Raw genomic sequence first — 16395 nt, forward strand, 5'->3', positions numbered from 1 at the left:
AAGGACTCCCATATTGTCTTCCTTATCTTTGCAGTCTGAATCAGGAAGGGTAATGATGTTGCTTTTGCAGTATGTTGAAGACTACAGGGTCCTGCTTGTTTTCCATCAACCTCTATGGATTGAGAGACTGATTGGGTTTTTACAGTCTCCATGAGAAAACCGCCTGTCTGTGAACTGGGCCTTCATTTCTACTCTATCACCATGAGGTACTTTTTATATGCCATTCAATGCTTCAGCTGCAATCTACTGCTCTTCAGCCTATTCATCCTGGCAAGTCTTGTTCTCCTCATTCTGGTCATTAACCTTCTGGGAATTATTATTGAGCATATGGAAGTTGATGTTTTGAAGAATGGCATTTTCATTGTTGAATTTCTTGTTCCTCACAAGGGCTGATGAAATGCCTATTCCTGTACCTGAATTCAGATCATAATATGCACAATTCTTGAATGGTTCACAAAACATCTGGTCTAAAGAGATAAATTGCAGGTTTGGCAAAAATTCAACAAACTGACTGAAAGATTAAAATTTTTCTGCATAATGTTTCACCAAGGTAAGATCAACAAATCCTATCCATTTTGAAAGGTCTGTGAGCAAATGAAGGCAATTATAAATGAGCAGGTAGTTGAGGAAAAAACCTTGTTATCTGCGAGGATGCCAGAATCAGCTAAGCCAAATTTCACCAAATCAGTTTGTCTACTTATCTCATGTAGAGGGTTTCAAAATGTGGGAACTTCAATTCTGCCATCTTTAGTGCAGAGAAGATAACATCTTTGGCTAGAAAGCTGAATTCTAACTTCATGTAACTTTTTCAAGTAGCATTTATAATGAGGTAGCAAAGATTTGTTTCAAGAACAGCTCTAAAACAAAAGCATACAAATTAAAAAAAACACAACCTGATCATCAACTATATTCAATTGTATGTTGGATGAGATCTCTTAAAGAAAGGAACTTGAACTAATTCTAATTGTTCCAAGTTTCAGGCAAAAGCTAATACTTCATATTTCATATTACAAAGAGTTTGTTGACTCCCAACCATTCCTCATGACAAAAGTGCATAAATTTATGCAAAATAAATCTTTAAAAGATTGAGATGTGATGAATCTCACTTCAAAATGAAGGGCCCAAATATTGGTGACTGGAGCTTGATAGAGAGACTAAATTACTGTAAACAATCTGGAAGCCTAAGTTCTCTTTTTGACAAACAGGAAGGAGCACTGATAGAAACATTGATGCCTTAAATGGACTTTTTATTCTTAAGTAGGTCTTTCTATTTCTTGTCTTGAATCATCAAAATTACAACCTCTCAGTTACTATATCTCAATTAGAAAACTATCGTGTCAATCCTGAAGATTACATGTCTCCCATAAAACATTTACTATACTGTAATTCTTTTGCTAAATTCTTTGTAGCGTTAGTTCACTTTCTGAGCCTCACAATAGCTAAGACCTTTTAGGACCCTAACTTCTTTTTAGGGTTAGCCTACCAATCAATGGCATAATTCTACACTTGCCAGGATTTAATGGAGTCTTCCTCCTGGTTAGTTGTGAGTTCTGATAGGAAACTTAGCTCTCATCTTTTCCTTGTTAGTTGCTAAACCCTCTCCTGCCCCTCCCCCCTCCCTCTCCCTCCCTTCCTCCCTCCCTTCCCCCCCCCTCTCCTTCTCTCTCCCTCTCTCTCCCTCCCTCTCTCCCTCTCTCTCTCTCTCTCTCTCTCTCTCTCTCTCTCTCTCTCTCTCTCTCTCTCTCTCTCTTTCTCTCTCTTTTTTTTTTTTTTTTTTTGCTAAAAACCCTTATGGATATAGATTTTTGCCTTTTGATTTGGATAAAATCTACTAAGGCTACAGGTTCTTTTGGGACAATCTGTGATACTGGCCTGTAACCTCAATATACTTTTGGAATAATAGCCCATACTCCAACATTTGGTGGCCAGTATAGGGAGATTCTGGCTGCACCTCCATATCCCATAGTTGGAATACAAAGAAGTTCAGAAACATTCATCCCACAGATGCAAGATTTGAATTTTGAATCCTATGGAAATTTTCAGCTTGTGTTCAGAAGAGATGGGAAAAGCTCCATTATGATTACAAAACTTCCCCAAAATATTAACTTGAGGCTTATACATCCAGATGGCTTCTACCAGCTCCAAATGTGAAGTAAGTTTGAGTAAGCCTGCAAAGTCTAGCACATCAGGAATGCTAAAGACCTCATGGCTATGGACCATTGCCTCTCAAGGTGAATAGCATAGAGCTGTTCAATGCTTGGCATCTTCTTAAGTGTTAAAAAACTGGAATTAATAAAGCCAGATGGCATGTATTCCCAGAAGGGATAATCAACCTTTACTATTCTCAATTTACAGAGTTATTGACTTCTTCAGCTTCTGGGAGAGGCATTCTTTATACAGTATTATATAAAAGGATAAACCTAAGAGCTGGTTCATGTAATCTTTTGTTTCATCTGATTTTGCCACCTCAGGGCTTTCCTTCCTTGGGAGACAGATTTTCACAGGTTTCCTTCAAGTAATGACTACAGGAGAAAATGACCAATTATAACTTGATTACTTGAGTTTAAAATCCATTCACCTAGGCTTCAATGGAGGGCCCATGGAGGACCATATTCTGGCTGCGGGGAGACACCAGGACAAAAATAATAAAGGTTCTGCATGAGGTCACCAAGAGAGAGGACTTCCTGAACAAGTGATGTGAGTTAAAGCTTGTCACACATATTTCTTATATGTAGGTCTCACTACTATCATGGCTAAGCTTACTCCTCCCATGGATGCTATATGTACTTGTGGGAAAGAGTGAACCAAGTTCTTAGGAGGTTTGGAGGTTTTGTATTAACTATCTTTACCATGTGATCCAACTTATCAATTGAAACAGAAGTTGGGAAATGCTATTATTTCTTTTCTCCTCCTCTTCTTCCTTCTCCTCCTCCTTTTTTTTTTTTTTTTTTTTGGCTTTTCTTCCTCCCCCTCTTCCTTCTCCTATATATATATATATTTTTTTCAAAAACCTGAGACAATTTACTTTTATCCTATACAGTTTTCATTTTTGTTTTCTTGAAATAAAGTTCTGAAAAACAGACTTAAAAAACCTCATTGTGTTTTAAATAGAGCTACTTAACCAGCCTTTACACCCAAATCATTCTGGCTTTTACTGAATGTCCAATAACCTTGCCTTAGTGGCTCACTGTTTAGGTTTTGATGGCTTAGAATGATTGTAAATAGCATTGTTTTCTGTTCTGGTGAGAAACTCTGAGGGTCTTCCCTTTCCAAATTGATAACTTTGGGATAGTAAATTGAGCTATCTTTTATCTCAGTTCTTACCTAGTCTTTATGCATTGAATGGATGTGACCTCAGATAAACTGAGACCTGGGAAAAATCTTTGTCTATCTGTCTGTCTATCTATCTATCTATCTATCTATCTATCTATCTATCTATCTATCTATCTATCTATCTATCTATGTATCTATCTATCTATCTATGTATCTATCTATCTATCTACTTATCTATCTTGGTGAAGCAGTTAGGATTAAGTGACTTGCCCAGGATCACACAGCTAGGAAGTGTTAAGTGTCTGAGGTTTGAATTTAGGTTCTCCTGACTTCAGGGCTGGTGCTCTCTCCAATGATCCATCTAGCAGTCTTGAAAGGCCTTAATTTAGAAAAACCAAAATCACTCACTTCATTCTGGGACTTGACTTTTATCTTGCTACTGGACTTTAATGAATAAGGAGGAGAGAACAAGGCTGATGATTTTGCTTTAACTCTGCCTCACTCAAATTCAATTCATGAAATCATCCTAATGATGTCATTGTTCTCTTTGAGAATGAAAGACCACCCTCACCACCACCACCAACAGAAGAAAATTGGACTCACAAGAGAGGCAGCTGTCATGGCCACACTCTGTCTAGAGACTCAGGAATCTCTGCTGGTACTTTCATGGTTACTTTTTAGTATTATTAACTTAGTATTATTTAGTATAATACTATTAGTATTTAGTATTAGTAATATGTAATATTTAGTATTAGTATTAGTATTTTTTAGTAAATTTTAGTATTAAATTTAGTATTATAAATTTGGTAATTTAGTATTATGCATTTTAATGAAATGTTATCTTAGAGAACATAAGCCAGGATAATGAAGGTTACTCTTATTGGACCCTGGAGAATAGAAGGGAAATTTTATCATACAAAGGTAGCTAACTACTTGATTAAGCTCCCCAGACTTCTTTGCAGCTAAATAAGGACCAGATTTGTTTGTTTGTTTGTTTTAGAGGACTGAGATGCTATACATCTTGTAAACTAGGAAGACTTAACAAAACAATTTCCTCAAAACATAACAACTTTTGTCTCTTTTAATCCTGCCAGCTTTGATGCAGGCAGAAGTTGGACTCCTCCCAGTTAGAGCCTGGCCTGTGTTTATGCAGCCTTCTTTAAATGTTTTCAGAAATGGAAAGAATTCTCTGAACCATCAATCAAACTTGTGTCATACCTAACTACAGAATTGTAAAAATTGGGCTCTTGGTTGTCATGGACTGCCTCAATTTGCTGATCTTTCTATTAGTTCATAGCTCAGTTCTCAAAAAGGAATTAAATCTGTTGTTGAGATTTTTATGGAAATTTTTTTTCCAATTAGGATGGCTCCACACTTCTCCAGGTGAAATAAAATGAACAAAAATCTATCTCATTTTGATGAGATTTGGAAAGGAGATAGCTTAAGATCAAAAATACCAACAGGAAATTCCTTTTTTGGGGAGAGACTGAAGGAGATAACAATAGAGAATTTTTGTCTTATTTACAATAATAAGAAAATTCTTGTCTTATTTACAACAACAGAGAATTCTTGTATTATTGACAAATATCTCTGAAACCTCTTGATAACATCTCTGTGCAAACACTGTTTTGATGTATATAAGGAAGGCTGAAAAATGAAATCTTTACATTTGGTGTATATCAGCCAAATGCCCATCAACTGACGTCCCCCTTTCAGGCAGTTTGGGTCTTCCTGAAGGTCAAATGCCTGTCTATCCCTTTACTATCAATAAAGACTTTGTTTCCATACAGCATTAAGTAGCAAATTCCTTTGCTGCCGAACCCCACTCTTGGTTACTTTGGGGAAGGAAGGAGAGAGAGAAAAGGAACTGACCCATGTCGGTTTAGAACCTCAGTTTACTCCTCATCAATTTGATTATTTTACCTTTGCTTACCTTTGCTTTTTCTAAACAAGGCCTTATGATAATTCATTTTCACTTCGTGCTTATAACTGAACCAGTCAGTATTTGTGGAATTCTTAAAGCCACATATCTTCTATGTTGACTTTTGTATTTGAAATAATACCAGATTTTTTGGGGGGGCAATTCTGACTGGCATTCCAGAGCAGGTAAATGTGACATATGCTACATATATTAAGATAATAACTTTTTAGGATTTATTTTTCTTCTCTCCCACCCTTCCCTCCTTCCTTTGTTTGCTCATTCATTTGTTCCTTCCTTCCTTCCTTCTTGGTTATCTTCCTCCCTTCCTCCCTCTTTTCCTTCCTCCTTCCCTTTCTGCTTTATTTTCTTCTCTTCCCTTTCTTTTCATTCTCTTTCCTTCCCTTTCCTTCCATTTATTTCCCTTCCCTTCCCTTCCCTTCCTCCTTTCCTCCCTTCCTTTCCTTTCCTCCCTTCCTCCCTTTCACCCTTCCTTCCTCCCTCCCTCCATTCCTCCCTCCTTTCTTTCCTTTCTGCTTTCCTTTCTTTCATATCTTCCTTCCATCCAGACCCTTTCTTCCCAAAACACAAAGATTCTTGGGCATGATGAAAAACTTTCAGCTATACCACATATATTAGAATAATGAAGATGGTTTCAGGAACAAGGTTTAGGCTTCTAGTGTTAGACTTAGCTTTTGAGTCTTTTAACTTACTGTCTAACCATCAAATCTTGGTGGGAAATGAAGGCAAGAAGACTTCTGATGGTAGTCAGTTTTGAAACACTTGAATAACTGTGTTTAGTCCATGAAGAGAGACTGATAGAAATATGGCTCAAAAACCATGCTAACTGAGATAATCATAGCTAGCAAGAACTTTAAAACTTGAAAAGTACTTTACAAATATCCATTTTTTGGATGTCCATCAGTTGGAGAATGGTTGGGTAAATTGTGGTATATGAAGGTTATGGAATATTACTGCTCTGTAAGAAATGACCAGCAGGAGGAATACAGAGAGGGTTGGAGAGACTTAATCAACTGATGCTGAGTGAAATGAGCAGAACCAGAAGATCACTGTATACTTCAACAACAATACTGTATGGGGATGTATTCTGATGGAAGTGGAAATCTTCAACATAAAGAAGATCCAACTCACTTCCAGTTGATCAATGATGGACAGAAATAACTATACCCAGAGAAGGAACACTGGGAAGCGAATGTAAATTGTTAGCACTAATATCTGTCTGCCCAGGTTGCATGTACCTTCGGATTCTAATGTTTATTGTGCAACAAGAAAATGATATTCACACACATGTATTGTACTTAGACTATATTGTAACACATGTAAAATGTATGGTATTGCCTGTCGTCGGGGGGAGGGAATAGAGGGAGGGGGGGCAATTTGGAAAAATGAATACAAGGGATAATATTATAAAATATATATATAATAAAAAAAAAAAAAAAAAAAAACAAATATCCATTTTTATCCTCCTAAGACCTTGCAAAGTAGATGCTATTATTTCTCTCATTTTATACATGAAGAAACCGAGGTACAAGACAACTGGTGGTCTGAAGCTAGTTTTGAACTTGTGTCTGCCTAACCTCAAATCCAACACTCAATCCACACCGTTGGATCATGTCAGTGCAAGGATCCCTCCATCTTGATTTTCAGCATCTGACTGGTATAGAATATTCTCCCTAATTTTCCCCTCTATCCAAAGCTTACTTGTCCTTTAAGTCTCTCCTGAGGTCCTTCTTCCATCAATTTTTTCTGTTATTTCTCATTTCTGAATTCATCTCATATCATCCATTCGACAATTAATCTTCTATTCTTTCCCCTTATATAACATTCTTACATTTAGGATGAGAAGAAACCAGTTATACTTTATGAGGTCAAGATTAGGTAAATTTATCTGATAGGACATCTTGGTTTTTAGCTGTAGAGGTGAGAGATCAACTGAATTTAAAGGAGGCATTATGGTTTCACTATATGTTGAACTTTACCATTTACAAAGTGATTTCATCACAAAAAAATCTCTGAAGCAGAAAGTCAAAGTATTTTTATCCTGTGTTATACAAAAGAGCAAACTAGGGTGCAGAGAAATTAAAACTGAACCCAGGGTTCAATGAAACAGAAATAGGATATTTTATTAGGCAGAAAAGTTTGATTTAAAAGAATTTTAAATTGCTTTGCTGGAGTGAATATGTGTTGTGTCCTCTTGTTAAATGACAATGCTTTGATATGGAGGAACATTTTCTTGTGGAAGGTTAAAATTGAGTTTCTGTATTCATATCTTAAAACTTCTCTTAAATCATATCTGTCTAATAAAATGGCTATGTCTTCTGTTAACAAGTATCTTACCGAGATAGATATTTTTATTGACCAAATAGAAGAAGTTTGTTTATTTATTTTTTTGCTCCAGTTTTGTTCAGTGGACCTGATATCTTGGTCTACTGGCTAGATGAAACAATTCTGATTTTTGATACCAGATGTATCATAGCTTAGGTTTGTGTTCTACAGGTGTTCTCCCAGCTGGGAAATATGGAACCTTGCCATGGTTTTGAGATGATGATTTGGTATAGAAATGTGAGAGTGTTAAAAATAATTTTACATGTTAACAGTGGGCTTTGTCCCTGGTGGGCTCCATATGCATAACATATGACCAGTCCAGCAGCTGTTCTATATTGTAACAGGATAGTTAAAAAGTTAGAGACATGTATGGTTATTCAAAACATAAGCAGTTTCTTGGAGTCATGGAAACAAGATTCAACAATTAAACTTGATTTGTGAAGTTTCCAAAGAAAATAATCTCATCATCCTATGCTCAGGTGGTCTTGGAGTGTTGAATGATCTTTCTTTCTATTTCCATATTTTCAGTTTGCTGAAACATTTACCTTCTAGAGGCAGTGTAGAAGAGAAGCTAACACCATTGGTTTTTTTCTTTTTCTACAATTTTCATTTAACATATCGAAAAGGAAGTAACCGATAGGTTGGGATTCTGCAATAGAATAGAATTGAGGTGAGGCAAGGCATAGTACAGTGGGAATGAAAAATGGAGGTGAAGGGACCATGGATATTGTAGTCATAAAAGGACTGGAGAGACTACTGAGAAATGGTTTGGGAAGAAGGGAAAATGAGGCAATTTAGGGTCAAGGGAATTATGGAGGAGATTTGAGCTTAAGGGAGGAGAGATGAAAATTTCACTTCTTTGTCACTAAGTGTAAAATAAGTGTATTGTAAATAGGAGGTGTTAAGCACATTACCTGTGGCTCATAACACTCTTAAGTGATGCCTAAACTTGATAAAAATGTAATTTGAAAATATTTAACAAATAAATATGCGGTATAGTAAAATGTAGATAATATTACATTTTTATTTTTTGAAAGAAAGTAAAGACAGTTTTATTTTTAAAATATTGTTCAATCTGCATTTAGAATTCATCAGTTCTCTGGAGATGGATAAGCATTTTTCATCATGGGTCCTTTGGAAAATAATATTACATTTTAAAATTAAGTCAATATGTGACTTTAGAGACCCTTATATAGGATTTAATTGTTCCTATTTCTATTTGAATTTGATACCACTGCTTTGAATGAACTCTAAAGTCCTTTCAATCTTTAAATATTCTATGTCTTATGTAGGATTATGATCCTGAGAGAAAGAAGAGAGGAAAATATGTATATTTCAGGCTTGGTTCTTTTGTAGACTTGACTCTGCTTTGGACTTATCTTGTGAATTAATTCTGGAGCTAGTTCAATGCCCTTTCTGTTCAATTATGGGTCTACTCCAAATTCAGTCTTGTGAAAAACCTTTATTCAGTTGTGGAAATTAGGAGAAAACCTTATTGCATTGTTTGAATCTAGCCCTGTGTTACTGGGAAACTGGACCATCTTTGCTATTTAGAAACCCTTAACCAAGGATTTAGGCTTTGTTGACTAGAACTCAAGTCAGCTCCAAAAAGTGATGCAAGTAGTTTTCTCACAATTATCTATCTCAAGCAACCCATATGTCTTATCTGAGAATTGGTCCTGTACTGAACAATCAGTTATTATTTCCATGTTCCTTTGTTCACAGAAACTTTGGAGAAAGTGGGATACCTCTTTTTCTGAATTCAGAGAATTTCATCTGTTTACTCTCCATCTCCCAACTTGGAAGTCTCTAATCTTTCAGTTTAGAAATCAGATCACCTAATGTTGTATTGTAGCTTTTAATAATTGGCTTTATTGAACTATTTGGTATTGGTTAAGAAATAGTCTAGCTGATCAGTGGAATAGGTTAGGTTCACAGGGCAAGATAGTGAATAAAAATAGCAATCTAATGTTTGACAAACCCAAAGATCCCAACTTTTGGGATAAGAATTCATTATTTGACAAAAACTGCTGGGAAAACTGGAAATTAGTATGGCAGAAATTAGGCATGGACCCACACTTAACACCACATACTAAGATAAGATCAAAATGGGTCCAAGATTTAGGCATAAAGAACGAGATCATAAATAAATTAGAGGAACATAGGATAGTTTACCTCTCAGACTTGTGGAGGAGGAAGGAATTTGTGTCCAAAGGAGAACTAGAGATCATTATTGATCGCAAAATAGAAAATTTTGATTACATCAAATTAAAAAGCTTTTGCACAAACAAAACTAATGCAAACAAGATTAGAAGGGAAGTAACAAACTGGGAAAACATTTTTACAGTTAAAGGTTCTGATAAAGGCCTCATCTCCAAAATATACAGAGAATTGACTTTAATTTATAAGAAATCAAGCCATTCTCCAATTGATAAATGGTCAAAGGATATGAACAGACAATTTTAAGATGATGAAATTGAAACTATTTCCACTCATATGGAAGAGTGTTCCAAATCACTATTGATCAAAGAAATGCAAATTAAGACAACTCTGAGCTACCACTACACACCTGTCAGATTGGCTAAGATGACAGGAACAAATAATGATGAATATTGGAGGGGATGTGGAAAAACTGGGACACTGATGCATTGTTGGTGGAGTTGTGAAAGAATCCAACCATTCTGGAGAGCAATCTGGAATTATGCCCCAAAAGTTATCAAACTGTGCATACCTTTTTATCCAGCAGTGCTACTACTGGGCTTATATCCCAAGGAAATACTAAAGCAGGGAAAGGGACCTAGTATGTGCCAAAATGTTTGTGGCAGCCCTTTTTGTAGTGGCTAGAAATTGGAAAATGAACAGATGCCCATCAATTGGAGAATGGTTGGGTAAATTATGGTATATGAATGTTATGGAATATTATTGTTCTGTAAGAAATGACCAACAGGAGGAATACAGAGAGGCTTGGAGAGACTTAAATCAACTGATGCTGAGTGAAACAAGCAGAACTAGGAGATCATTATACACTTCAACAATGATACTGTATGAGGATGTATTCTGATGGAAGTGGATATCTTCAACATAGAGAAGAGCTAATCCAATTCCAATTGATCAATGATGGACAGAATCAGCTACATCCAGAAAAGGAACACTGGGAAATGAGTATAAACTGTGAGCATTTTTTGTTTTTCTCCCTAGATTATTTTTACTGAATACAATTCTTCCTTTGCAACAACAACAACAACAAAATTCGGTTCTGCACACACACACACACACACACACATATATATATATATATATATATTGCACCTAGGATATACTACAAGATATTTAATATGTATGGGAATGCCTGCCATCTAGGGGAGGGGGTGAAGGGAAGGAGGGAAAAATTCAGAACAGAAGGGAGTACAAGGGATAATGTTGTAAAAAAATTACCTATGCATATGTACTGTAAAAAATGTTATAATTATAAAATTAATTTTAAAAATACTAAGGACCTAGAATCCAATAAAAAAAATAATTGGCTTTATTGGATAGTTTTTAATGTATAAAAGTCTATTTGCCCCAGTATTTGGGGTCCAGTCCTAAACTGTGGAAGTAGCCTAGTCCCAATCTGTTAGTGAACTAACATTCATTGCTTAATAAATTGATATGTTTGGAAGATGGAATCTTTGTTTTTTTAGTTATTTCAACTTTCACTTGCCACACTTTCTAGAGGAAAAGGTGATGTCTGGGCTCACAATGATGCTGATATAGAACAGCAAGAAGTTATGGCTGTGATACCACCATAATAAAAGATCATGTCTTGGGTGAAGAAGTTATATGACATAAAATCAACCTTTTGCCAATATTTATTGCTCAATCACATAGAATTTCCTTGTTCATCCCTGTAGTAACTAATTAAAGTAGGTTTTGATTTTTACTTTAAACTTCTACTTCTTGCTTAAGCCTTTGACAGGTAAAACTTAAATTTTGCATAGATTGATACTGTAATGTCACAGTAGAACTGCCCTACCTCAGTCATTCTGCCCCAAACCTCTGGCTATCATACCACCCTTCCCTCTTGATCATCAGAATAATTGATAAGGATAAAAGATCTTATATTTTAGAATATCAGATGCTGCTCCTCCCAATCTATTAGAATATCAGATACCTTTCCCCCATCAGAATATCAGATAATCTTCCTATCTCCAGTGCCTCCCAATCATGTCACTCCCAATAAAGAATCTCTATACCCCACATTCGATATTGGATACTTGGAGATGATAGTCTGATCCAGTCAATTGACTTATTCTCCAATAAATTAAATTATTATAACTCTCTAACCTCTATCTCATCTCAATTTCTCCGGCATTACAATATACAATACTCTCTCTCTCTCTCTCTCTCTCTCTCTCTCTCTCTCTCTCTCTCTCTCTCTCTCTCCTCCTCCTCCTCCTCCTCCTCCTCCTCCTCCTCCTCCTCCTCCTCCTCCAAAAGACACAGATTTGGAATACTTTTCTGATTTTTTTCCCTCAAAAACAAAATTGTATAGGCTACCAAAATTTCACATAGGCCAGAGACTAGATGATCCACTATAAGAATTACATTTATTCTTATAAAAATATATTTGTACATCAAAGTAAAAACTATTACATTTGAGACAAAGAAGAGGACACAAAAGTTTTTTTCACATATATAAATGGAAAGGCAATTTGATATTGGTCACTTAAATGTCAATTCTTAGCTCCTCCCTATTCTGGACATAAGGAATAAAATCTCAAGTCTTATATATCAGATCATTCCTGCTTTTTTTTTTTTTTTTTCATATGTCATGTACTACTTAAAAGTTATGGATAAGGCAGCAAACTTTTGGGACATAAATGCTATCCAGGAAGGCAAGTCCTTTCAGCAAAAGAATTCTGAAAAATGGTATTTTATCTTCATTTTGTTTCATGTCACATGGCACTCTGATGTCAGAAGGAGCTTTTCTGTTCCTTGGAACTCTATTCAGATCAATGATATCAGCTATGCCACAGGGCTAGAAATAGTCATATTTTTCTTATATGAAGAATACTGAAAATACCTTTCAATACTGATTTTCTGTTAAAAGTTTCATGCACTGTTGAACAAAATTTACAGTGCCTGGCACATAGTAAGTGCTTAATAAATGTTTAGTGAATGAATCGAATAAAAGAATGAATAATCACAGTCCATATTTTTTTTTTAAAAGAAAACTAGGATGTCCCTTGGAAATGAACATCATTGTATTGTAATCAAAGCTTCAATACAATCTCTCCTCTGCCATGTAATAAATAACCACCTCTAAGCCAGATGTAAAAAACAACACAAATATAAGATAGGTCTTTATTTTCTAAAGAAATAGATTTTTATTGACCTTTTCTCTTTCTTACAAGGCAGTTAAAAAAAAGAAATACATTTAGCCTATTAGATAATTTTTCACTTGTATGTTACTTAATATTAAAATTTTTGTTTCCTTTATGTGATTGTCAGCAGAACTGTGTTAAAATTGTTTTAAAAATCATTATAAGTATCATGTATTATCTTTTGCTTTGTCCTATTTTGATAGGAAAAAAACAAACCAACTCTGAAATTTCACAGGATAGTATATGTATAGGTCTTTTGAACCAGACCTGTTTAGTGGATTTTTGTCTAATTCAGATACAGCAAAGAAGGCAAACTTTGAATCTTAACAATATGTGACAATGCCCATTTATAAACACGGTGCTAATTTTTTTTGAATTATAGGTGAGTGTACAGATTACAGATGCAGGCTTACTAGATATATCTATAAATAAAATATTAAGTGCTTTAAGATAACAATATTCTTTGGCTGATTTAAGTGCCTATGATGGTTTCTGATGACTGACTAAAATGAGTATGGCCCTACTATTATTGTTAGTCTTAACAACGAACTGGTCCGGAAGGTTCCTATGCTGTTGACTGTCAACATCTCGAGATCTACAATATATTCTCTTGGTCCAGTTAGTGACTTCACTAACACGAGCATTGCACTTATGGCACTTGTTTGCTGAAATTAGAAAAAAAAAGAGAGAGTAAGAAGATGAATTTTTCTCAGTCTGCTACTTTTCTTACTAGGAATCTTTTAAAAGTTGTGAGAAAACCTGTAAATTGATTCTATGTTAAGCTCACTTTGTTCTTTGTTCACCTTCAACCATCATTCTTCCCGATGTCTTGACTTCTTGACAGTAAATTGTCTGGCAGGCTTCCAACAGTGTTTATAGTCTTCCATTTAATTAAACCCAACTTTAACTAAAGATTACTTAGATGAGAGGATCATTTTAAAAATAAATGAAAAGAATCAACATTGCATTATCATTGTCTAAGTAGGATGTTGTTGTTCCTTGTGCTTTGTTTTCAACATTTTGTGAGTCACATACTGCATTTTGTAAGTCACATACTGATTGTGAAGCTGGGCAAACCACCCTGTTCCATTGGGAAATGTTAGGGATTTCTGTTTCTAAGTCCTTTAAAAGTATTTAACATCTTTTTCATTTAGTGTTCAATGCCATAATACTAGTGTACTTCTTAAAATTTGTTCCTATAAATAACTTATGATCTTATGATATTTTAAAGATGATAAATTAAAAAGTTGTATAATATAGAAATGTTTCAGCATGTGAGGCTCTAGTTGGGAAATTTTAATATATTTAAATACCAAAGTTGGCAAATTCTCAGGCTGTAATGCTTACTAAGCATGGGAATTCAGTTAATGTCTATTAACTTTAATAAATAAATACAAATGATTTAAACAATTAATCTTTAGCCATTTTCTAGGGTTTCTATGCAGCATTTAAAAAATATTGGAAAATCACTTGTATTGAAGGGAGAGTATCATAATATCCCTTTATTCTTTATAATATTATGAATTTGTAGAATTGAATGACAAATTTTTCAGGACCCATAAAAAGACATTTATGGAGAAACTACAATATATCCTTAATATTTAAACTTTACTGTGCTTGGAATTTTTTACAATGTTTGAGAAAAAGGGCTTGGACTCTCTAAAAAGTCAGAAACAAATTATTTTTAGATGTTTCTGAGAAACAGGGTAAAACAGAAGCAAAATACAAAGCTTGTTAAAGAAAATGATGCTGAACAAATGCAAGATAGATAATTGGAAGGAGATAGAATGTTCAAGCAACTTATGTGATAAATGTTTACTTTATTTATTTTATTTATTTATTTTTTGTATTTAGTCAGTCATATAAATCAAAATAATTCCCTTCTGACTGAAAATAAGAGGTCTCAGTGTAGGGCAAGAAGTAATGGCTTTGAAGTCAGAGGACTCAAGTCTAAAATATTTTTCTCTTTGATTTTGGGAAAGTCACTTAACATTAATTCCTTGAACTTCAGTTTCCTCATTTGTAAAGTAAAAAAAAAAATGGACTAGATTAGGGATTTCTTAACCTTTTTTTTTTTGTGTCATTGGCAGTCTGGTGAAGCCAATGAAAGATTTATTTCAAAATAATGTTTTTAAGTACATAAAATAAGGATTACATGAAATAATTGTAATTATATATATAATGAATACATAACATATAATATATGTAATAAATTATTTTGGAATGCAGTTATGAATTAAAAACAAAACAAACAAGTTCAGGGACCTCGGATTAAGAACCCCTGCACTAGATGAGTATCATTGAGATCCTGGGAGTCTCCCTGTAGCATTTTAAAACCTTGTTTTCTGTTTATTGCAAAGAAAGCTAAAAGACAAATAGGACTAGAAGAGTGAAAGTATGAATGCATGTTTAATGCCAGTTGGCAGAGCAGAGTTGAAGATGAGGATTGAAGAAAATAATTTGTAGTGACTTTTCATGTAAATGTGCTGAAGCTTGGAAGAAATGGAGTGATAGAAGTATGTATGTATCATAAAATGCTTTTGTTATACAGTGTATAACAAGTATTTATTGATTGTCTACTGTGTACAAAGTACTCTGTCAAAAATTGTGAAGGATACAAAAACATTGCCCTGCCTCCAAAGAAAAATTTTAATACTTGATTAATATTTGTGATAAATTTAATCAGAATTTATTTAATAAAAAATGAAGAATGGCATCATGTGGTATTGTGTAAAGGCTAGCTGGTTGGGCTCCACAGTTACTGTTCATCTGATAGCACTTACTCAAACTGTGGTCTAAAGGGCACATCAAAAGTTCTGTATTTTTCATTTCCTTCTGGAAACTTTCTCTAACTGTAACAGTTCATACTTAAAAAAAAGTTTTTTTTAAAAATTTATTTTTAACACATTGCTTTATGAATCATGTTGGGAGAGTTCACATCTTTTTTTTTTTTCCCCCTGAGGCAATTGGGATTAAGGGACTTGCCCAGAGTCACACAGCTAGGAAGTAGTAAGTGTCCTACCTTCAGCACTAGTACTCTATCCACTGCACCATCTAGCTGCCCTGAATTCACACTTTAAAAAAAAGTTTTTAAAATTGTCTTTTTTCATTAATGGTATTGTCAGTACCAATTGCTTTATAATAGAACTGCTTTATGCTTGTTTTATATTTATTAATGTTGTCTAAGTATAATAAGCTCTCTGAGAGCAAGAATATATTAATAATTCTTCTTCCTCCTGCAATACATCTACCATGGAGGTAGAGCTGGGGCACACGGTAGTTACTGAATTTTTGGATTAAACTTTTGCACAAATGAAAATTCATTGGGAAAATTTTTGCAGCAATTGTTTCAGCTACTCTTTTGAATTATGGAATATGAAATGCTTTTGTGGGATGGTGCTTTTGTGGGATGTAATACTCTTCCCACAGTCATTTTAAAAATTCTTGTTGAATCAAATAATAAAAATGGCTAAAATTTAGAAGCCCAAAGTT

At 34.5% G+C, this 16395-nt stretch overlaps 1 protein-coding gene and 2 pseudogenes across 4 annotated transcripts in view; all 3 read right to left on the reverse strand.

Annotated features, from left to right (window-relative positions):
* Window positions 1-258: 258 nt before the first annotated feature.
* On the reverse strand, window positions 259-1036 carry LOC141552665 (F-box only protein 38-like; annotated as a pseudogene).
* An 844-nt stretch (window positions 1037-1880) lies between these two features.
* LOC141552666 (F-box only protein 38 pseudogene) lies at window positions 1881-5243 on the reverse strand (annotated as a pseudogene).
* A 7639-nt stretch (window positions 5244-12882) lies between these two features.
* The window catches only part of EFEMP1 (EGF containing fibulin extracellular matrix protein 1), a 66508-nt gene continuing 62995 nt past the window's right edge, over window positions 12883-16395 (reverse strand). For all 4 annotated transcript variants that reach the window (XM_074286971.1, XM_074286969.1, XM_074286972.1 and 1 more), the window contains one exon: window positions 12883-13568. In XM_074286971.1, the coding sequence (XP_074143072.1) occupies window positions 13407-13568 (162 nt within the window). In that variant the 3' untranslated portion in view covers window positions 12883-13406. The remainder of the gene's footprint in view (window positions 13569-16395) is intronic.

This window comes from Sminthopsis crassicaudata, chromosome 2 (genome assembly GCF_048593235.1).
Source record: "Sminthopsis crassicaudata isolate SCR6 chromosome 2, ASM4859323v1, whole genome shotgun sequence".
Classification (NCBI taxonomy): domain Eukaryota; kingdom Metazoa; phylum Chordata; class Mammalia; order Dasyuromorphia; family Dasyuridae; genus Sminthopsis; species Sminthopsis crassicaudata.